Genomic DNA, 22,262 nt, shown 5'->3' on the forward strand with positions numbered 1-22,262 from the left:
TTAATGTTCATGATGTGGCTCGCCGTGATATCCGACAATCTTCCATCTCCCTATCATTTCACCGACGGTGAAGAAACCCAACACCTGAGCGAAGACAATTGCGAAGGTGGTCAACTGGTTGCTGTCTGCGTTGCGGATAGGGGCCAGGACGGCATTCGGGTTGACGGACTTGAGTGCAGAGCTTGCGCTTGACGTGATGGATGCCGGAGTCCGGAAGACATTGATCAGGGGCTGGAAATAAGATTGAAACTGGGCCAGAGAGCTGCGAAAGGTCAGCTCGAAACTGCAGGTACCGTTTGTTTCCAGACCCGACTTACGGAGGAGCCATCTGTTGACCCTTGAAAACGATCCTTGCGAGCTCCCATCCAACGCGAGAGTAGTAGACCGTAGGCGGTATTAACGCTGTGTTCAGGTTAGCTGATGCCCGCATATCTGTGACAGAGTATCTGGCAACGTACATTCGACAAAGGAAATAACTCTTCCCGTCCTTCCGCCAACTCTGCTCAGGGCACTGTATGCGGAGGAGCCGACTTTGGAGATTGCGGAGCCGGCAGAGCTCGAAACACGGCTCAAGCCTTCTGAAGCTTTTGACACGGCCTGCTTTGAGCTTTCTTGCGCCTTTGAGGCTGCTTCTGAGGTGGTGGAAGCTTGTCTGAAATTGTTTCGGCGCAGGAGGAATCTGGACTGCCGGAGAAGGGCGCGAGAGGTGGAAGCCGCCGACATGACTGCTGGAGCTCCAGAAGGATGTTCACGGGTGAAAAGATAAGGATGGTGAGAACGGCGACGCACCTCCTCAAGCAGTGGTGGTGATTGTGTTGCGTTGTGGTGGTCGAACGAGACAGGTGAAAAAAGGGTCAAAGCTGTTCGGAGGCCAAAAGTCCAAATTCAATGGGCCGGAAAATTTCGGGCCACGGGAGCTGCTGATTGGTCAGATGTCGGCTTGGTACCTGGCCGGAAAAACTCTCCTCTATCAATTTGTTCATCGACTTCACAAAGAATAATGTGAAAATATTGATGTCGATTGGACTGGATCAGCTTCAATTTGTATATGTGCATTCAATTGCTGTCTACAGCTGATTGGAAATTCCATTCATCATCCGCCTTTTTTGTCGGGATTGTCATCGAGGTTCGGCCTGGGACTTCAACTCCGTCGTAACAGGTCCCGCCTTCCACATCCACCTCACTTGACGGTCACAAAGATTTGTGACTCTCATCTAGAAGAATCGTCATGTCGACTACCAACTTCTTGTTGGTTGCATCTCCCTTCGTCCCATTCTCACGGGTCTCACCTCCCCCCTTGGCAGACCAATACCGGTATTCTGGATCTCTCTCACTAAACCTGAAACAAGCTGTTTAGGCCCTAACTCCCCCCAGCCGAGTTCCCCGGGAACCAACGTTCTTGAAGCCCCCGAGCCCCTGCAGCAGATCCCAAAAGTTCGTCCATCATGAACTTGTAACGTGCCATTCTTCCTTTTTGTAGACAACTTCCTCAAGCCATGCTGCCATGTAGAGGACGGCCATCACCGAAGACATTCTTCATTTGGAACAGTATCTGAGCGGTTTGTTGGTAGGCGTTCTGGTTTCATGCCTGGGTGGTGACTTCTTTGTCCTTTTTCTGCCCGTCGCTTTCAGCATGCGAGCTGTTGTTGAATAGTACACGGGTAACTGCTTGTCTTTGTACGTGCTAAGTCACAGCTGCTGAGCCTGCCGATCCTGTTGATGCCGGGTTCTCTCACATCCGCCTCAAATTTCTCTTGCTGGCACCTTCAAGTCATCTCAGTTCACATTCCGCAAGAACAGAAACGCCGAAACTCCGGACAACGGCAAGGGGTGCAAAAGGTCAACGACAACACCATGGCTGCCAAACATAGACAACCTTCATCCCACCCACCTCAGCCTGCCCAATCGAATCCTCCACGTCGATCACTGAGGCAAGGGCTCAAAGATGTGTTTCTCCGAACTCTACGAAGATCGTCCGAGCCCCAGGCTGAGACACTCTCCCTTGGTTCTGGAATATTGCGGCGGGCAGAATCATCCGGGTCCTTTTTCCCTTCGACGACCACATTCTCCTCCTTCATCGAATTGCCCGTGAGTCGATCGAGTCTTGAAGGATATACCATCTCGCGGGCCATTCCCAACCGATTTCAGTCCACCACGCACGTATCGCCACGCAAATCGCCTGGCCGCCAGTCACTACTTCCTGCCACAAGCCTCAGTCAGTTCAACCTCCATCAATCTTACCTTCACCCATCTACCGGTCCACAACGAGCAGTCCACGATGCCATGGCGTCTCCGTTGTTATCTGTTGCGAGTCGGCAAGCGAGTATGGCCAGTTTCTCTACCCTGTCCACCGTTTCCAGTGCTTCCACACTGAGGATCCAGGAGTCTCGTGACGTGCTTGCGCCACCAAGAGTGGGAGCGAGTTCGTATCGGAACCCCCAGGCACCAGCGAGCAAGCGTCAAACCAAACATGTCTCGTGGCTGCATTCACCCACAGCGAGTTCTGTCTCGATGGCGGATTCCGCCAAACAGAGTGACGATCCAATCGGCCTCAGACTGGTTGAGCATTTCAAGTCGTTTTGCATTCTCGACACCGCCGTGGCTGGACTCCCCGTTATCGCCACGTCCAAAGAACTTCGCTACATTTTTGAGGTGGGGGAACATTTCTTCCTTAACAACCGTGAATGCGAAGGTGCCTCGATGGACATTGTAACTGGTCAAGATGCTGCAGGTGATCCAGTTACTCACCTTGTGTTATTCACACCCCTCATCATTCCCAGCAGTGGGCGCAGCAGATTCATGCTAGCTTGCCTGATCGACGTCACCCAGTTCATTAACGACACGGCGTCACTTCCAGAACTCGACCACGAACACGACACATCCACCATAGAAAGCGAAGTGCAGACGCCGGTGCAGGATCGGAAGGATCTCAGTTGGACTGGCCGCAGCTACAAACTCTCTGCCGAGGATCTCCTTGGCGGCTGCATGTTACCTGGCGACCGAGAAAAGGCAATGAGACCACCCGAGAAAGACGAGCCGTCAGAAGATATTTGGCTGAATTTGGCGAACGAGGAAAGGAGCAGAAGATCGTCAAAAAGGAACGCATCCAGCTCGACGCCGAAGATCAACCAGGTTGCAAGATCAAATGCATCGCACACGTCGACGGCTAGCAGTACCGTGGATGAGGTATTGGACGAGTTTATGGGCGACCTGCAGGAGCTCTATTCGGATTTCTTCCTTTTAGGCAAATCTCCACTTGATGACACCTGCTTCGAGATTTGCAACGTTTCACCTCTGCTCTACTCAACAAGAGAATATATCAACGGACACCTTTCTCACACGGGTGCGCAGCAAATGGCCGAGTTAAGCGTATCTCTAGCTGGAGATACGCCATTCAACATGCACGTAAAATGGGGCCCACAGGGACTGGACAAGCGGATGTATTGTAGTCCAATGTATTCGGCAAACTCCATCACGTGGATTTGTTTCCTCGTGGATTACCGGATGCCATTGATGTGGTAGCAGCAGCAGCAGCAGCACGCAGCCGTGCAAATCCTGCATCCTCCTGTCGTGCCGAAACGAGGCCGAAGTTCTGTTAGGGCTTTGCAGCAAGATAAGCATGCCCGTCGATGGCAGAACACGGTTGCAACGGAGTGGCAATTTTATGATAAAGAATAATAGCTCGGACGCCTTCGTTGCCACCTGAGACCTCTTTGGAGCACGGAGGATTCTGCGCTATAATACTGGGCCTGATTCTGATCGTCGAGCTTTCTGATCTCTCCAAACACGCAAGGGCTGGACAGGCAACGAGACACGAAATGAAACAAAGGAAATGATTGTCACTAGAAGGGTCGAGAATTGAACGATGACGGCACAACGTCGCAACTGGCAGGGTGGAAAGATCTTCGCGGGCGGAGTCTTGGAGCAAAATGTCCCCTTGTGGCATCCCGACGCCTAAACTGGGCCTCTGCGATCCGTCTGGGCATTTCTAGCGGGCATCGGCACAACGCAGTCGACAGGGGCCTTAGCCTACCTCAGCAAGGCAACAAAGAAAGCAGCCTTCGCCTCTTTCCGTCATGGCGCGGCCCCCTCTAGACCACGCCAACGTCTAAGACTTGCCGCACAGGGGAACGCGCCATCCGATCGCCCCTTCGATTAAGCGGAAGAGACACCGAGGAGGCACGCAACGTTGGGTCGAATCTTCGCTGCTTCTTTCGCTCAACAGCACGATGGCACCCACGAGTTTTAGCGAACGAATCCACCTCAGGGGAGCCCTCGGATTTTCTCTGCCCTCGTCCACCACCTTGATCCACCTGGTGGTTACCCCAGTTCAGAGCCCGTATCCGATTTGCAACGCCTTCTCCCCTCAGTCCGGCATCGCGGCGGCGGGTGATACTTCAGTCTCACTCAGTGGCCACTGCTTAAAGGCCTCAGAAGGAAAGCCAAAGGTTTAGAAGTGCTCATGCTCGACATTTAAAGCTACCCCACGGTTCGCTTTATAGTGTTGGCTCCCGCAGCGGCTTCTTTCTGCAGCAGAGTTCGTTAGCAAGACACCCAAAGCCGCCGACCGGCGAAATCCACCCTCTCGACGCTACATACACACCTCCCACTGCCTTCTTCGTCCGCCTTCACTCACTTCTTCGTCTGCGATCGTCCAGTTCTCGAACGATTTTCCATTCTTTTCGTCTTTCATAACTCCACCGCGCTGAACGACATCCCGCCTGCGCTGTCGGGATCCGAATATCAGCCAAGATGTTCAACGAGAACTTCTCCTTCGGAACGTCCCCGCACCCGGGCTTCTTCACGGATAGCATTGAAGAATGTACTTCAGCAGAGATCTCTCCTTTCACATCACGATGCTCTTCGCCACATTCTTCACAAGCACCTGCCACTCGTCGAGACTCTCGCTTCGACGCATACAGATCGGCTCCTCGTCATCCCTCTATCACCGCGTTGACGGCACAGCTGCAGTCCCAAGCCTTAACCGACACAGAGATGGGTTCCCCCTCACCACCACCCTGTGAAATGGGTTCCCCTTCCGACTCCACGACGCTTGACGATGAAGGATACTGTGAAGGACCAGATACACCCGCTACGACGGTGTCTGACTTGTCGTACGATTCCCCAGAGATTGATCCGACGCTATGGGATCTTTCCATGTCGGACACAATGGTGGCTACATCCTCACCTCGGCCCTCACTGTCGCTCGAAGCACAAGCACTATCGTCATACACGATGCGGCGACGGCAGCGGCAGGCTCTGGTACGACTACAATGCTTGGCGACCCGGACACCAGACCTAGCCATGCTCATCGAAGAGTGCCATCCATCCTCGTTGCCGCTGGAGACGGCGATCCTGAAGGCTTACAACTCTTCCAAGGGAAGGAGTGATTCCTCGTGCGGTATTTCGGGACTAGGGTTGTCTTCAAACACGACGAGCTCGGGACGGATAGAGAAGGAACGGAGCGGCTCTGTGGCCGTTGTCAGGAAGGCACCGAGGATGAGGAAAAGGACTAGCTAGGGATTGGGTGATCAAGGGCGGTTTACGATGATATGGCGTGATACCAATACCAAAAGTGAAACAGGAGCTTTAATGCAACGTGATTCAACCACATGCTTGCCGTTCTGGCCGTTCTGCTCTTCCGATATCTGGTTTACCATGATTCCGTTCTTGGTGGGGGGAAATGACCCTGACGAAAATCAGAGAAGATTAATTTGGTGGAGACGGCAGTGAGGACGGATTACGAGAATTTAATGTGGCCAACCCATGACCTGACGGCCAAGCTTCTTCTGCCTTGAAACTGAAGGCCAGCCAGTCAAGGGTCATACGCCACCGTCACCGGCCATGGCAGGACGTGGTCAGTGGGCCACCGGCGATCGGACAAAGATACCTCTGGCTATTTCAAGTGCAATGAAGAGCACCATGGAGTGACGGAATAACACACTTTGCCGACAAGTCCTCCTCTCAGTGGCAGCGGCAGTCGAGCCCGGGAATCCAACAGACAAGCACGGCAGCCTTTGCACTCGGGGCAGTTGATCCATTGCTCATGATGTGTATAGGACTGGTTTGTGTGTACGGTAGTGTGGCGGATTCACTCCTGCCGGCGCAACGATCGCAAGGTAAGAATTCGGTCGGTTCAACCCTGCTCTGATCCGAGTGAGAAAAGAATTTGGGTACCAACACCATTCGTGGCGTGACGGTTTGGAGTCGCCCTCGGGAGGCTTTTGGTCACGGCGGCGAGACCCGGGGCGGATTGTACAGTCCAGCGGCACATGGCAGGCGTCTTGGGTGATTCTACTGTACGGAGTCGCAAGGGCTACGAATATTCACGAGCAGGTAGCGACGCATGGACTTGCATCTTATGTATATACGCGGAGGCGTTACGGTTGTGGTTGTGGTTGTGGTTAGGCTGGTTTAGGTATGCCTTCTGTATGGTAACGATGACCATACATTACCTCATATGTATATACACAAAGTAATCTTCCTCAATTACGAACCGATGTTCTGAGGACATGGAACTGTCCTAGTCCTTGTGCGCAAGCCTCTACATATCTAGATAGTTGCAACACTTCCCGATTGCGAGTTTGACCTGTGGGCCCCTCCTCACAGCGAAGAGGGCTGAAGTCACGAGCACTGGCACGAGCCAGAGGAATTGAAGAAGCTCTCTCCCTCTCTCCCTCGAGACGGTGGCGATCGATCTTGCAAGCACACAAGCCAGCCAGGTAGAAGGTAGATTCTGTGGAGTTGGCCGACATCCGACACCTAGACTACAGTATACATCGGTTCCCTGTCGGTACCACCTACATACATATACGGATGTAAGATCCACAGGCGCACCTACCTATATTACTGGCCTCCTTAGCTAGCTAGCTAGTTTTCTAGCTCGCTGCTGCCATTGAAGGATGCTAACACGAGGGATGAGGGGTACCAAGTACCTACCTAGGAGTAGAGTGGTTAGGCCCACTAGGTGCTGATCGGCGTCGAGCGATGCGTCTGACCCGCCTGGAGCGAGCTACTCACTACCTAGGGTCGTCTTCTTGTCTGTAGAGACGCACGGGGAGCAGCTAGCAGCTAATAGCTTCATGAAACCACTCTTCCTGCGAGGTACTCTTGCTGTGATACATACTGTAGGCAGGTAGTGCCGTGACACTTTTGCCCGGGTACTCCTCCACACTCATGCTGTACTACTACTGCGTATGTACAAAGGCATGCACGTCCCGCATCATGCACCGGGGACTGTTGGACAAATGTTAAAAAGAGAGAAGAAAAAGGAGAAGTGAAAAGACCCACGAACGGGGGAAAAAGAAAAGAAAACAATAGCTTGCAAAAATTCGACCCGAGGCCCGGACGAAAGACGATCGAGAAGTTGCTTTTTGTTTCTTCGTATGCACAAAATACGAAGTGTGTGCTTGCTTGTAGCCGATACGTAGCTGGGGCCGCCGCCAGTCGGGGTCGGACGCCGACGAAACTGGGCAGTTGCTTAGTGGGCTTGTAGAAATGAGCTGTGCTTGGGCTTGTAGCTCGTTAAGTGGGCTAACACTCGACCACGGTCTAGCAAATTTTCTTTCTCCCCCTCCTCCTCCTCCTCTCCTTATCTCGCACTAGCACGACAGCTGACCCCGCCAGACTTTTCTCCGCTCGTGGGGGAGTTGGTGATTATGATGAAGTGGTGGATGTTCTGGAGAGGAAGAGAGACGGGGCGCATAGGAAACGAAAGGGGGGGGGAAGGGGAGGAGTAAAGAATTAGAACGATTAAACAGCATCCGAACTCTAGCCATGACTTCGTACTTCGTGTTCACCTGCCTCCAGAGTACAACCATTCAGTGTATAGAAAGAAACTGGTCTGCTTCCCCCTTCCCAGCCTCGAAGGGGCCCCTTCCCCCACAGAAACACTGCCCAGCTGGCCAGCACTCGGTACTCGCTAGGCATCTGGTATAGTATAACCGTTAGTAAGTTAGCTGGCCCGTGCATATGCACCTAGAAAGAATTTGCGTGTGGAGTTGTGGGGGACAGGTTGGACTGTTCATGAGTTGGGCGGGGGGGAAACAAAAACTGCCAAAGCCGATATCGCTCGGTATGAAAAAATGATTGAGGAGGGAAGGGAGAGAAAGCAAGGAAACAAGGAAGACCAAGCCATGCATGGGTCTGGGTTCTAAGCACAGTTCGTTCCACATCTTCGTTGAATAGCAAGCCGCTCTCTGTGTTCTTTCCAACCTCGAGCAGGGTCCGATGTCTGGAGAAGGCGGCCTGCTTGTTGGACCAGCAAGGATATTCTCAATGAAGATCCAAATAGGTCTTCGACCGGACTTCCTCTCGATTTCCGAATGGCCTTGAAGTTCACCTCTTCTGTTGGTGAGCTGTATATCTTTTACCTTCTCTGATACTTGTGCATGCAGAGGACATGTCCAACCGGACTAGGGACTGCATTTCATCGTGCATGAAGCAAATGTCACAACCTTCCGCAGTCGCCTGGGCACGGGTAGCTTTGATTGTGCCTGTGTCGTGGCTAACTGTCCTAGGTATGCTTCCTCACCAACAAAACAGATGTCAAGCCACAATCGTGGTTCAGAGCTGGACATGTGCAATGCCGCACCATAACTCAGTATAGTATTGTGCGTGACGAGTCCGATCGACTTCGATTAGCGCGTCCTCATCGAGATCGTCCATGCAAGACATTCGAATCGTGCGGCTGTAGATCACAGATTACCGCAATTTCGGATTCGGTCAGGTAGATCTCCCGTGGCTTGACCACAGAATAGATCTTCCACAGTTCCAGTTGCAGCTCTATTCACAAGGGGCGCGGAGAATCAGTGCCATGACCGAGGTAGAGATAATTTAAAATCCGTCTTGAAAGCGAACAGAGTGATGCTGCCTACAAGGCTGCCCGAGGAGCTCCGTATCTTCTCCGCGAGGAGCTTGACAAACAAAATCTCCGTGCCTTGGGCACGATGAAAGGACATGTATCGGAGAGTTCTGGGAGTTCCTGGAGAGTCGAATCTGTAGACTGAATGAGCTGTCCGTGCAAAGGCCGACACCGACGTTAGTATTCCCACTCGGGATGATGTTGCCTGCCTGACAGGACGCTGGCTCCGCGCTTCCGTGCGAGGAGCCGCCATGACTGTTCGTTCCTGGCTTCTCCGAACAGATCACCAGCGCGACACCGCGTGATACTCGTATATTCCGTACTTCGCTCGAAGCTCGATGAACCGTCGGAGCGAGCTTGCATTATTCCTGCTTCACCTGTGTGCGCGCCGTTCAAGGCCGTCTGTTCCGAGCGACGAATTAAGGAAAGAGCCCACAGTTTGTCAGCGTGCTGCTGATGCCAGGCCTGACAAAGGGGTGTTACGATCTGGAATCTCGAATCTAGATTTCGAACGATGCGCGGAAAAGCTGTTCCAGTGACCCCCTATTGCAGTTAGCAAGATAGCGCTCTAGCCAGCCCTCTAACTGGGACTGTGACTGCGATACCTCGATGCGGTTGTCGCGCGGATGAATAAGCCAGATGCACCACGGCCTAGAGCGGGACATGGCCGGCTGGAAGATCCAGATCCTGCAAGGCGGCTGCCGTGTGATATCGTGATCACCACATCACCTGTTGTCTGAATGTGGTAAGATGTCAGTCAGTCGCATGTTCGCTGGTTTCTCGGAAGAGGGAGAGGAGTCCAACGATCCAACGCAACGCACGTATACAGTATACACGCACGGCAAACACGGACGCAACGTCGTTGAGCGGACCCGAGTCGAGTCTTGACTCTGTCTCCTGTGCTTTCTGTTCTGTGTACAGTATTGTTTGTCTTTGGCATTGTCACCCGCTGCAGGCAATTACTGCAGGCGATCGCTCCGAGTAAGGCCCTGGCCTAGAAGTTGAGAAAGCCTCGCACGGTCGCTTGCTCCCTTCCTTTCTCCGTGGTTGTTCCGTCGTCCCAAAAAGAGCAGCAGAATTTTCGGAGCGAGAAGACGGGCGTCACTGCGTCGCTCCATTGCTCGGACACTCATCGTGAGTGACAAAGCTGTCATCGCATAGCATACTCGTTGCGTATGTACAGTAGGTCACAACACAGCAAGACCACAGAGGTATTGAGGAGGGCTGGCACAGCTCCATGCTTTGTCCGAGCGAGAGCGGAGTCGAGTGGCATCGACAAAAGAACAAGTCCGCTCTTTGAAGGGCAGAAGGTACCTGTCGCCTGTACCGTGTTGCCCGGGCGTGGATACCTTGGCTGCTTCCTCACGCAAGCAGGAGAGGGAGGGATTTGAGGATTCGAGGCCAAGCCAAGTACCCAAAATGCGCCGTGGTCATCCCCGAAAACATGAAAGGGGAACGGCCATGTTGCTACTTCAGACAGCGGAGGGGAAATATTTACAAGAGAGCTCTATTAACTCACTAATAATGTGCCTGTGGTCCCAACCTCGAGATCTCCATGGGAGGGACTGTTCATAGAGAAAAGAAAAAACCACTTGGGAATAATATCCGCACACTCCAATTCCCTTTTACCTTCCCAGATGTTCTTTACACAATTCTAAGTGGCCTTGGGCATATACTGGAGATGAGCAGACACAATACCCCGATGAACTCCTGAAGTTCTCCGGCTGAGACTTTTGGTTACACATCTCCGCTGTCAAACGAGTCACAGACAAGGATGTAAATGCCATCACGGAGATGGAGCGGGTTCAAAAGGTAAGGAGGTCGGTGTTCGGACTCTCGCGCATAGCTCTCCTGGTATTTCGCAAACACCACGGAGCAGGGACGGAGAACAGCTCGAAAGTTCTCGGACAACTTTTACTGATGTGTTCTCAAGTCCTCTGGTCTGCGAAACATCTCATGATGAAGTTAGACGTTCAGCGGAGACTGGGAAGCGGTACCGATTCTGTTCCTGGAAGGGTTTGGAGGAATCAACGTTGGATCGCCGATGCAGTGGCGTCGGAGTTGGGACGGAGGACTGCGTTGTTTCTTCTCTGGTGGAAAGGACTCAAGGAGCATTTAGACGCTGAGTGTTGGCTAAACCGAGGAAACCATCCGCAATGTTTACCGGAGTTGTGAAGCGCGGCCGTCAACACCAGCACACGTGCCCCAAAAGACAAAAGCCGTCTGCCATTCCGGTTTCTACAGGCTCTAACCCGAGACCCGAGCCATGCTCCCTGGCTGAATCGGGCTCTAGGCATTTCTTGGGGGTGGCAATGGCAGGTTATTTTTTTGAGATCTGGTGGAGTAATAACCGGCTGGATCGCGGAGCGACCCGCTCGGAGTGTTGCATTGTGCTCCGAGACGGCTATTGACGCAAGGGAATGACTCGATTAGTAGCATGTGTGGAAGCATGGGTGATGTTCCACTGCGATGGGGATCTTCAATGCCGTCTGGAAGAACGATTTGGCGTTTATTTCCGTGTTTCACGCCACCACGAAAAGCCTCAGGAAGGCCATGTCGGCTGTTGATCTCGGCCAAATTCGCTGGGTCCAGAAAGACTCGTGTTATGTCGTACTCGAAGTGTCCCACCAGCAAGCCACAAGCTGCAAAGCCACAGGAAGCTACCCGTAGAGAGTATAGCTGGCTATCCGTAGTCTCGAACGCTGCTGAAGTGTTCTAGACCCCTTGAAAAGGTGGCAGCGAATGAAAACGACCTGCGTAGTTACGCCCACGAGCGTCCAGCTAGACAGTCACCTCAAACCGTGTCATTTACGCTCCAGCAAGCCACCACATCACCTCGTCGCTGCGGCACACGTCGGCTTTGAGGGCGTACACTCCGACGGAATGATAGACACCGGAAGTCAAACGGAGAGCGTTTACATGGGTAACAAAACCCACCCTGATACGACTCGACTTCCATCGACCATCCGGTGGACTCCTTTTCAGTTGTCGAGGTTCGCCCGACGGACGCATTGTGGTACACCAACGAGATCGAGTGCTCCGTACACCGGAACGTGCTATCTCTTCGGAATGATCGCGTGTCAGTTCTACCCGGAGTGGAAGCGGCTTGGAACAAATCTTGAAGCTGTAATGACCGAATACGTCAGGACTTTCCTTTGGAAGGCTGCTTCACTCAAAGCCTTCCCAATCTGGATTCTCCTGTTGTTGGCGCGACTTTCTTTTCGCTCTTAGACTCCCTTCTAGGGCACCGCGCTTGCGGTTCATTTCCCTTCTCTCGTAACCGCTCTGCGTTCCGATCCTTGCTTTCCGCTTCATCCGTTTGGTTTTCTCGTCATCATCCACATGAATGGCTCGGCGAGTCTTCACTCCGTGTAATTTGAGGTCCTTCCTTGCTGACTTGGAGACGCTGGGAAGCGCGTGGAGCAACCAAGGCTGGATCTCCGTCGTCGCGGATAAGTTTGTCTCCTTGCTTTGTGTGCCGTCATTGTCTTTTTCCGAGTTTCCTCGCATCTTCTGACTGGCAGCAATCACGTTCGCTATACCTTTCACGTATTGAATATCCTCTTTAGTGTAGAAGCTGACACAGACACCACCTTCTCTACCGCCTCTTCCTGTCCTTCCTGCGCGATGGACATATCCAGCAACGGTGGTCGGTATATCATAGTTCACCACCACATTCACTCCTCGGAAATCGACACCACGCGACAGAAGGTCCGTAGTGATCAAAACCCATATTTTCCCCTGTCGGAATTCCTGCATGATGGATGACCGCGCACGCTGGGACAGGGAAGCATGAAGTACTGCCACTCGGGATGAACCGCCTGCTTGGGCAGGAATGTCGTATTGAAGTTCGTTATACAATGCCTGGGCACGGTCCACCGTTTGTGTGAAGACCAGAAATGGCGGCCGGAGCGGCGCCGCCTCATTGTCTTGACGTTTCGACATGGACAGGGACCGCGATGGGTGAAGCAACTGCCGCATACCGAGAAGCTTTCCAGATTCTGTTGCAGTGTAAACCAGTCGATGTGAGATTGTTGGTAGGCTCGTGTCTTTCAAACCAATAATGGTTCGGATTAGCGATAGACATTGACGCCGAGAAAGTTGGAGTTTCTTTTGCCGGTCTGAAATGATCTGTACCGCAAGCTCTTCGACATTCGATCCTATGGTTGCAGACCACATGCTTACTCTCAAGGCAAGTGAGGTGCAGGCGGACCAAACAGCAAGCGTCTGAGATCGGAAGAGCGGATCGAGAAGGACATCCGCCTCGTCGAATATGAGGCTTTCAACGTTGGGTAACGATTGCAGAGCCGAGTTTTCTTCTTCTTCCCAAGACGGAGAAAGAAGATGTACCACGCTTAGCGGGGTCGAGACCAAGATATCAGCTTTGACGAGAGTGGCCCTTTTCAAAGACTCGCCTTCGTCATCGCTTTGATCAACTTCTCCGTTATCTCCAAACTCCTCCTCATCGGAAAGTGCCAGTCCTTCAAAAAGTCTCATGCCTTTCTTCACCGCGGTAATGGTCACGCCCGTTTTTGCTGCCAGCTTCCTGCCTTCACTGACTATCTGGAAAACCAGTTCTTTTGTAGGGGCCAGAATGATAGCGCGAACATGTCTGTCAACAGTTGACCCAGCGAGTCGATGAGCCCTCGAGATCTTCTCGATCAAGGGAATCAGGAAAGCGAGAGTTTTGCCACTTCCTGTTGGTGCGATGGTCAAGAGATTGGGTTCAGCCTCTAGTTCCTCGCCTGAGTCTTTCAATAGCAAGGGCAGGGTTGCGATTTGAACCTCGGTCGGCTCAGAATACGCCTGGGCTGATATATTTCGTGCCAGAATAGCGTTGATTCCATATTTCGTACGCAGTTGACCGAAGGATGTAAGCGGCTGAGGGAATAGGCGCGATTGTTCTTTCTGCGTCTTTCGTGATTCTGACGACTTGCCGATGGATCGGAACCGATTCAAGTCTACAATCTTAATTTTGTGCTTCTTGTGAAGTTGGCGGATTTCCTGTTCGGATAGCTGGCCAGATGCTGTTGATTGGATATCATCATGATCTCGTTCATTTGATTCTCTCTTCCGTTTTCGACCCGTATTAGACTCTGTTACATCTTGGATGGGTGCTTGCCCTGATGCGGAAGGGATATTCTGTGGCGACGGTCTCGAAATTTTTGATTTCAGGGCGGTAGAGCGGGATAGCAGTTTCAGCGCATCCATGGCTGGTGTATGGGGTTGCGGAGCACCGATTCTAGCGTAGGACTATATCGAAGCGTCGCAACACCCGTGGAGGCAGGGCGTATGTCCTTTTGTTGCGGGTTCTAGAACTTGCTGCATAAGTCAAAGTGGTAAAAGCTTTGAAGGGTCGCTACAATTTGGGTTCGATGCCAAGAATTCGGATTATCTGATCTTGCGGATCCGATGAGTGCTTCCGCCCTCTGCACTGTGATTCTCCTATTCTGACTGTGAGTGCTCAAAAACGTTTAGAGATTTTGATTGTATGGTGCCGAATCATCTACAAGGATTTGCTCTGTCTCTAACATCCGACCTGGTGTTGGTCACATCAACAAATCCACGAATGAGGGTACATACAGAGGCACCTATCACGGCGACTTCGTAGTACGGCGAGGACGGCTACTTCGGTTAATGTTCGGTAGAATCAAACCACACTCAATTTGTATGGGAATTAATTCTCCATCACACAGATCTACTAATTCGCTTTATCCTTGACCTCGCCGCCGCCTGTTTTGTATAGCTAACCTTGGTGTTTGTTTGAGCTTACTTAGGAAGCCCTTCTGCTTTGATTCAACTGGCCTAGCAATTCGTTTACGGACTCGCTTACCTCTGCCTCTGCCACTGCCAATGTCTCTAACAATGCCTCTGCTACTACTACCACCACCACCACCACTACCAGTACCGCCGCCAGTGCCGTGCCCGTGCCAGTGCCAGTACTATCCTATCGCGCCTCTATGATGAGATCTCACTGTAATCGTATTAACTATCGCTGCTCCTCATTCTCTGCTCGTTATTGTTGTAGAAAGGAGAGGGCTGGGCGGTGGAGCTGGGCGGCTGTTGGATAGGACTTTAGCCAGTTAGTTTTATTAGCAAAGTCGCCGTGGTAGTCGCCGTCCGGAGGCATTCCCGCACCGGTTGATCCGTAATTCATCCATGGATGCACGATCCAGTTAGGCTGCATACGTCCGTTGCACTGGGCAGCATGGTGCTTCCAGTAGGGGGTGGAGAGGGAAGAGCCCGCCTGCTAAACTCAAGGTCGAGTGACCTCGCCGTCGGGGCTTAGAAACTCGATCTTCCCCAAGGTGGGAGGATAGCATGGACGGGATGATCTGCTCGTTTATACTCGCTTTCGAAATGATATCGCCCAGAACCCACCCAGAGATCATCGACTTCCATACCCTGAGCTCGTCGGTCGCGCGCATCGGGCAAGACGATACGAGCGTGGGTATTCGGGGGTACCAGAACGTCGATGCTCAATGTATCGCCATCCAACTTCCACCTACATTCTATGCGGCCGTAAGCAGACTCATATATCACTTCTGCATACGACAGCATTCTGTTGACGCACGGCTCGATTGAGGTAGTACTCCAGCCAGGATCAGCGGCTTTGATTCCGCCAACGCATTCGTGCAGCCAGCTTGTGACTGAGCCCAGGGCATGGTGATTGAAACTTGTCATACTAGCCTCATTCATGTGTCCATCAGGTTTCAAACTATTCCAACGCTCCCAAATCGTCGTCGCGCCCATGCGAACCGGGTAAAGCAACGAGGGAGTGGACCGCGACAGAAGCATCTGGTACGCAAGGGTGTCCTGGCGGGTCTTAGTGAGACTGTGAAGCAGAACGGAAGTACCGACAAAGCCGGTGGAAATACAGAAGTCGTCAAAGCGTAGGGCACGGGAGAGGCGTGCGGCTGTTGCATGTTCCCCCGAATCAGATTTAGAGCTTTCAGAGGATGGTAGGAGGTCAAAAGCGATGGCGAGTGCATCAGCCGTGGGCGTGTCAGGAGCGAGAAGTCTTGCAGGTGTGACATATTTCGTCTGAAAAGCCGTCAACAGCTGGAGGTGAGCGGTAGTGAAGTGAGCAAAGTCGTCCGAATTTTGCAGTTGCTTGGCGATGATGGCCATTCTTTTTGTCGACTCAACTAAGAAGCAGTCTGCGACAAAAGTACCATCCGTCCGACCTCTTCCCGAATCATTGGGAGGCGCAGAGGGGTCCAACCAGTCACCGAACTGCCATTGATAGCTATTCCAAAGACCATCTCTGCCGCGTCGGACACCGTTTTGAAGATACTGTATCATGCTATCGTATTGGCGTGACAGGATGTCAGTGTCGTTTGTCATCATGTAGAGTTGAAAGGGTACCATGATTGCGGCGTCACCCCAGACACCATTGGGCATGTGATGCCATCCATCGTCTCGAGGACCGAGCCCCGTCAGACAATTTGGTATATATAGCGGCACCATTCCTTTCCTCCAGCTTTCATGCTCGTCCATTTGGTCGGCGTATAGGTCTTGCAGCCAGTCCCCTAGCATCCCGCCAGTATCGTAGAGAAATGTTGCCACAGGCGCAAAAAGGTTCAGGTCACCAGTCCAGCCAAGTCTCTCGTCCCTAGAGGGACATTCACTCGGTATACTGAGGAAGTTGCCTCTCATACTCCACACTGTGTTCTTGTGTAGTTGATTCACCTCATCGTTAGAGCAAGAGAACCAGCCTGTTCTTCGCATATCTGAGTGCATCACTTCTGCGACGAGGCTCTCCTCAGTCAAGGGCATCTCGGCATCCTCCTCAGACCACCCCGTCACTTCGACGTACCGAAAACCATGAAATGTGAAACTGGGATGCCAATCTGCCAGTATTGTTCCTGCGCATATCACGGTATCTTGTGCTTTTGCTGTTCGTAGCGGCCCTGTTCCCAGCTCGCCGTCTTCGATCACTTCCGCATGACGGAATGTGACTCTATGTCCGGGCGGTTTGAGGAGGCGCCTAATACACAGTCGGCCAGCTATATTTTGTCCAAAATCGATGATCGTCTTACCAGATGTAGATTTGAAAAATGTGTTCGGTCGCAGGCGTTCTGTTACGCGTACAGGGGGCCCGTTTGGGGAGATCAGGGGTGCGACGGCAGTATTTGAGACTCTGGACTTTCCCCATATGTTCTGAGACCACTCCGAATTTTCCGTGCTAATTTCCATTGCTCGTTGCTGATCATAGACCTCACCGTTGTAAATTTCGCTACTTAGAATGGCCGAGGTGGTGGCCGACCAGGAGGAGTCCGTATAGATAGTGAACGCCTCATCAGTCTCATCAAACTCCACTTCTAGTTGCGCCAGAACACCAAGCTCGGTGCCGTAGACGAACCTCCGGCAAACCCAGGACAAAGCAGATGCGAACCACCCAGGTCCCACATTGACCATCAGGACGTTGTCTAGTCCAGGGAGCAGGAGGCTTTCGACATCATGTACTTGATAATGGAGTCGCTTCTTGTAGCTTTGCCAACCTGGTGCCATGCATTCGTCGCCTACCGGCTTATTGTTGAGGCTAGCATAGTAGACCCCGTGACTGGTGGCATACAGTCGGGCCTTCTTGATCTTCCTACCGGAGGGTAAGGAGAAGAGTTTTCGAAACGTCAAAGGACGAGCCGATCCGTCATCGTTCGGCAAGATTGATTCCTTGAGCGTGATCATGCTGGCAGCCCAGTCATTCTTGTCGAGCAGAGCGGCCTCAACAATGCTCCAATCTGACCATTTGGAGATCTCCATTACCTTTTGGGTGGTTCCCTCATCTCGACGAGTGCCATAACACCGAACTCGAACCCTCCTCTGCTCTCTGGATCTTAAACTGCTGCACAGGATAGGCCATGGGACGAGGACCGACTGTGCACCGTCGACATGGTATATCCCAGCCTCATCGGCATCGATTAGACAAATTTCAAGGTCATAGGCCGTCTGCACCCAGTTGTAGACACGAACGTTGGTGGTAGAAAACCGCCATGAGATTCTGGGCCTCGAAAATTGAACAACGAAGCCAGAGTGATGCTGCTCAAACGTGGGAGCGTCAACTTCGATCGAGGAGATGGGGAACTTGTCTGCTGAGTCGTTGTTTGGAGGTAGAACAGTCATCCTGCAAGTGCCCATAACGTGGCTGCGGTTTATGAGGCATCTCAACCCGACCATAGACTAGTCAGCGATACTGCCATTGCTCTTACCGATCTTCTCTAAGCTAGAAGAGGCGGGCCCGACCACAAAGACATCATATCACGTGGCGATGGTTATGTAGCAACATATGAGACTCACTGGCGCATGAGAATGGCGGAAACTGGAGCCGAAATACAGAGTAAGGGAGATGGCGCGGCATGTTTGACGCTTTTGCAGTTGCCCCTCTATCCCATCATTATCGCAATTGTTTCACCCTCATTCTTCCGGCATCAACAAATCTGAAGGCAGAGATCGAAATGTTCTCCGAACATCTGACAGATGACACAAAGACTCGCCGAAGTCACTCGTTGCCCGTTTGAAGACGCGCCGCCCTGCCAAAAATGGTCATCGGCCTTCTCATCCTCACCTCCATTCCTACCGTGACAGGTGTCGCCCAAGCCATCCATGGCCAAAAGAAGCACAGAGAGCGCGAGAAAGATGCAAAGCGCATGCAGAAATTCTACATCGATGTGCACTGTGAAACTCAGAGCTCAAGGACACGGGAAATCCACGAGAAAAGACTTGTTTTGAGAGATGACCGTGTTTGGATAGGGCCGCATGAAGCTTTGAATCCGTGTAAAGAAGGGTATGTCGTGGAAGCGTTCTATATCGAGTATCCCGATAACGAAGTAAGTGATTCTCTACCAAGGTCGTGTCTTTTCAAGCGGGTATCAGACTGACGGCTTCATCCCAGAGAGTTCCCGTCCCCATTGGTCTCGTCAGCCAAGTTCGGGACGATCCTCCACTGTTGAACTGGATATATGTGGACAAAGACACGATGGAAGTGAAATATGGCAACAAATCGGCAAGCATAGAGCACCACGTCGGACCGTGGGATTGGACGGAAGACGAAGAGAGTATAACTTTTGATGAAACTGAGGCGTTTGTGGCTGTCGAAGACCCCTCGACGCGGCAGTGGCAACTATACTATGACATGGATAATGACGGACTCAGTCGTTACGTACCAAAAGGAAGACCGAAGTTCCAGATCAGCCTGGAGCGCACTTTGATACCCGGGGCAGAGGGCGGAAAGTAATGATTGCTTATGTACTTATAATTACGAAACGTTTGTAGATCAAACCTATGTGAATGGGTATTTATCCTTCCCTTCGATATCATATTACCTGTTGCTCTCGCTTCCCGGCCCCCTTTCTGGCTCCTCTAAAAGCCAGACCTCGGGAAAAGTAGAGGGTTTCATGGATACGTGGTGCGGCCAGGTCGGCCGTCCAAGATACAGGTATTCGTCACTATTGTTTACTTCCCCAAAACGTTACTTTTCCAGCACTTCTCTTCAACCTCACCAAGCCTTCATTTACTACGCTCACCTACCCAGCCCACTCTGTCCTTTCATTCTGAAATATCCACACCTACCATGCCAGCAAAGGGCGCGTCCCGCGATGAGTCCAAGTGGGACATAATCGGTAAGAAAGGGCAATGGCAGGTCCTCTCAATCATGCCCTACAGTGATGGAGATCAAAGACACTGGCCTCCCAAACCGTATCGGCCCAGCTCTATTGAACGCCACTTGGTCGCCCTGGCAAAAGCCTGGTCAGAGAAGCTCGGGATTGCGCGTCCAGGTAAGGAATATTATCACGCCTGTGCCCAACCTCACACTGTCACTGGCTCGGCCGACTCTGTTGGATGTGCTACGAAGCTGTTGACGAAACGACATTCGAACTGCACTGACTCTTGACATAGGTGTGGACTACTATCTCGACAAACTCCCTCTTGGTTATGAGCTGTTCGAAATAGCCCAGCCCGGCAACACAGGCGTATTCTATAAGCGACTCTTTGGCCATCAGTCTGGCAAGTACTTCGACTCCATTCCTCAATTTCGACCGCATTTCCTCTGGTTGATGTCGGGAATGCAGGGCCCTTGTGAATGCGTACTCTGCGGCAGGCCCAAAACGGACCCGATCAAGCGTCGAAAGCGGCACTCTGGGATGCGGGAGCTCTCAGTTACAAGGGACAACAAAACGGCGCTCACCTCTCGGAAAGGTGGACTCTCATCGATGTCGACTTCTACTGCAAGTCGTGCCAACGGGACTTTTTCAGCTCGTCCCCAGCGCCAGATCAAGGCTGTCGGAGCTCCCTATGCATTGGATCCAGAAGGGACGGAAGATGTGTTTAAAAGCCAGCTAAAGAGACTGGAGGCCACAAAGGGAGGCAAAACGGGGATCGAGGACGATATCAGGGAGCCCAATTCCATTGATTGGAGAGCCGAGCACTCATGGACCACTCAAGATGTTCATCATTGGACAGGTGTCGACCATGTTCAGCGAAGTTTGACCTTGATCGAACAGCAACACGCGTTTGTGCCTCGAATCGGAGAACTTGTGTTGTTCTGCCCTAATTTTCTCCACGAGCACTACCTTATGCTCGAAGAAAAGACACAGGAATACAAGTTCTACTCCTTTGATCAGAAATGCTTTCATGGTTCACCGGTATGGAGAGGTGGGGTTGTTGCGGCCGTGCCGTCCGCTACTGCAACTGATGGGCGGGTGGACTTTCCTGACATTCAAGATCTTCCGTCAAAGCAGACCAATTTGAATATTGGAGGCTTCCGAGTGGAAACGTTCCCAGATCCTAATGATGAGAACGACAAATCAATGTCCAAACAATACCGGTACCTCCCTTTGCGAAATATCCGGCCCTTGAGTCACTGGCAGATGTTGCTCCGCGGGATTCCAAGGACGAAGTGGCACCCATCAATTGAATACGCTCTGACTTGTATGACCAGTATCTCGCTTCTGGAGAAATGGTATTTCACGGGGGATGGCCCTTACGCTACCATTCGTTGCAAGGGCATTTACATAGGACCGGAGCTGATCACTGTTGGCGATGCCGTCAGAATCGCCCCATGCGAAAAAGGCCGAGGGTGCACTGATGTGCTTGTTGTTGAATCAATCAGGCTCCATCTTGACGACATCAAACCAGAGCATGTGTCCCCAGAGTCGCCCTTACTATCGACGAAGTCATATATAACTCTCGTTGGCAGAGGTTACACAACTGACAGACACCGTCATTACCAGCTTCAAAACACAGACGCTAACACGAAACCAGGTGATGCTGAAGCAGTACCTCAAGACGAGGTCAAGACTCTGTTTCGCCCTGTTGGCTCAGCAACCTATGGTCCTTGGTATCGTCTACATTCACCTCATAATCGATATGAGATATCGCACGACCAGATTGTCGGAAGACTATGCGAAGCTGCAGCTGTGCAGCTGTGGACGGGTTTGCTGCAACGCAGTTCTGCTAACAGCAGGAAAGGTTGCATCAAACCATCCCTTGATTACGACTGGAAAGGCATCGAAGAAGGTCGGATCTATGCCACGCAAGCAGATGAAAGATTAAGCGAGGCAGAGCAGGGCTCAGTGCTCTGGTACTGGGCCGACACTAGGGCCGAAGCATTGGATCTACGGACGATCAACGGACTTGAAGTCGGCAAATACGACAGGACCCGGGACAAGGACACATTGGAACTTTGGAGGACGCATTTGAAAATCCTCAATGGCCAGCAATTGTCGCATGACACTTTTGCCTCAAAGTACACCTCCAATTTCGGCGATATCGAGCTGGATGGACCCAAACGAGGGAGGCCAGTAGGCTCAAAGGTCATTGACGGCAAATTATACAAGCCCGGTGATCCCGGATATGACGATATTGTTGCCGGAAACGTTGTCGAACACGCATCAACTCCAAGCAAACGAAAAGGCAGTAAGTTGGCGGAAGCAGCGCTTGTGTCCACAGACGACGACGGCGACGACGACGAAGAAGGAGAAGAAGAAGAAGAAGAAGAAGAAGAAGAAGAGGAAGATTCAGGAGAACGTAGGGAGAATTGGTATGATACATTAGAGGCTACGACAGAAATTCCGATTGTCGGAGATGGAAGGTCTGTTTCAAATCAGAAGAAGTCCAAGACAAAGGCGCAAATCATGGCCAGTGCGATTGAGGAGGAAGAGATCTCTGAGGATGATGACTGGTTAAATGATCGCATTCCACTCGCTCGAGGAGGAACGGAAGAGACAGAAGGTGGCGATTACGACCCTCGCGGCGAGCAGGGTTAGCAAATGTAATGAGAAGCATGGTATTGGCTCAAGCTGCATGGTTTCTGGAGAAGAAGGGCTGAAGTTTGGTGTGGACTGGACTGTTTCCTGAGTCCACACAGAGATATCAAAAGACAGCGCAAACAATACGA

At 52.0% G+C, this 22,262-nt stretch overlaps 7 protein-coding genes across 7 annotated transcripts; 4 read left to right on the forward strand and 3 right to left on the reverse strand.

The window, feature by feature from the left end:
• Positions 1 to 723, reverse strand: AYL99_09251 (F-type H+-transporting ATPase subunit G; the record flags this gene model as incomplete). Its single annotated transcript, XM_018840758.1, has 3 exons — positions 1 to 262; positions 318 to 402; positions 459 to 723. 3 exons carry the CDS (start codon positions 721 to 723, stop codon positions 1 to 3), a joined length of 612 nt encoding a protein of 203 aa, XP_018689439.1.
• Positions 724 to 1,854: 1,131 nt separating this feature from the next.
• Positions 1,855 to 3,522, forward strand: AYL99_09252 (hypothetical protein; the record flags this gene model as incomplete). Its single annotated transcript, XM_018840759.1, has 1 exon — positions 1,855 to 3,522. One exon carries the CDS (start codon positions 1,855 to 1,857, stop codon positions 3,520 to 3,522), a length of 1,668 nt encoding a protein of 555 aa, XP_018689440.1.
• Positions 3,523 to 4,752: 1,230 nt separating this feature from the next.
• Positions 4,753 to 5,520, forward strand: AYL99_09253 (hypothetical protein; the record flags this gene model as incomplete). Its single annotated transcript, XM_018840760.1, has 1 exon — positions 4,753 to 5,520. One exon carries the CDS (start codon positions 4,753 to 4,755, stop codon positions 5,518 to 5,520), a length of 768 nt encoding a protein of 255 aa, XP_018689441.1.
• Positions 5,521 to 12,031: 6,511 nt separating this feature from the next.
• On the reverse strand, positions 12,032 to 14,074 carry AYL99_09254 (ATP dependent RNA helicase; the record flags this gene model as incomplete). Its single annotated transcript, XM_018840761.1, has 1 exon — positions 12,032 to 14,074. The coding sequence occupies one exon, from the start codon at positions 14,072 to 14,074 to the stop codon at positions 12,032 to 12,034; it is 2,043 nt and encodes a 680-aa protein (XP_018689442.1).
• A 1,074-nt stretch (positions 14,075 to 15,148) lies between these two features.
• On the reverse strand, positions 15,149 to 17,989 carry AYL99_09255 (hypothetical protein; the record flags this gene model as incomplete). The annotated part of the gene is made up of 1 exon (XM_018840762.1): positions 15,149 to 17,989. The coding sequence occupies one exon, from the start codon at positions 17,987 to 17,989 to the stop codon at positions 15,149 to 15,151; it is 2,841 nt and encodes a 946-aa protein (XP_018689443.1).
• Positions 17,990 to 18,405: 416 nt separating this feature from the next.
• On the forward strand, positions 18,406 to 19,100 carry AYL99_09256 (hypothetical protein; the record flags this gene model as incomplete). Its single annotated transcript, XM_018840763.1, has 2 exons — positions 18,406 to 18,693; positions 18,759 to 19,100. 2 exons carry the CDS (start codon positions 18,406 to 18,408, stop codon positions 19,098 to 19,100), a joined length of 630 nt encoding a protein of 209 aa, XP_018689444.1.
• A 336-nt stretch (positions 19,101 to 19,436) lies between these two features.
• On the forward strand, positions 19,437 to 22,131 carry AYL99_09257 (hypothetical protein; the record flags this gene model as incomplete). The annotated part of the gene is made up of 4 exons (XM_018840764.1): positions 19,437 to 19,641; positions 19,763 to 20,910; positions 21,128 to 21,282; positions 21,330 to 22,131. The coding sequence occupies 4 exons, from the start codon at positions 19,437 to 19,439 to the stop codon at positions 22,129 to 22,131; spliced, it is 2,310 nt and encodes a 769-aa protein (XP_018689445.1).
• Between the last annotated feature and the right edge of the window lie 131 nt (positions 22,132 to 22,262).

Source organism: Fonsecaea erecta, assembly GCF_001651985.1.
Source record: "Fonsecaea erecta strain CBS 125763 chromosome Unknown Scaff9, whole genome shotgun sequence".
Lineage (NCBI taxonomy): Eukaryota > Fungi > Ascomycota > Eurotiomycetes > Chaetothyriales > Herpotrichiellaceae > Fonsecaea > Fonsecaea erecta.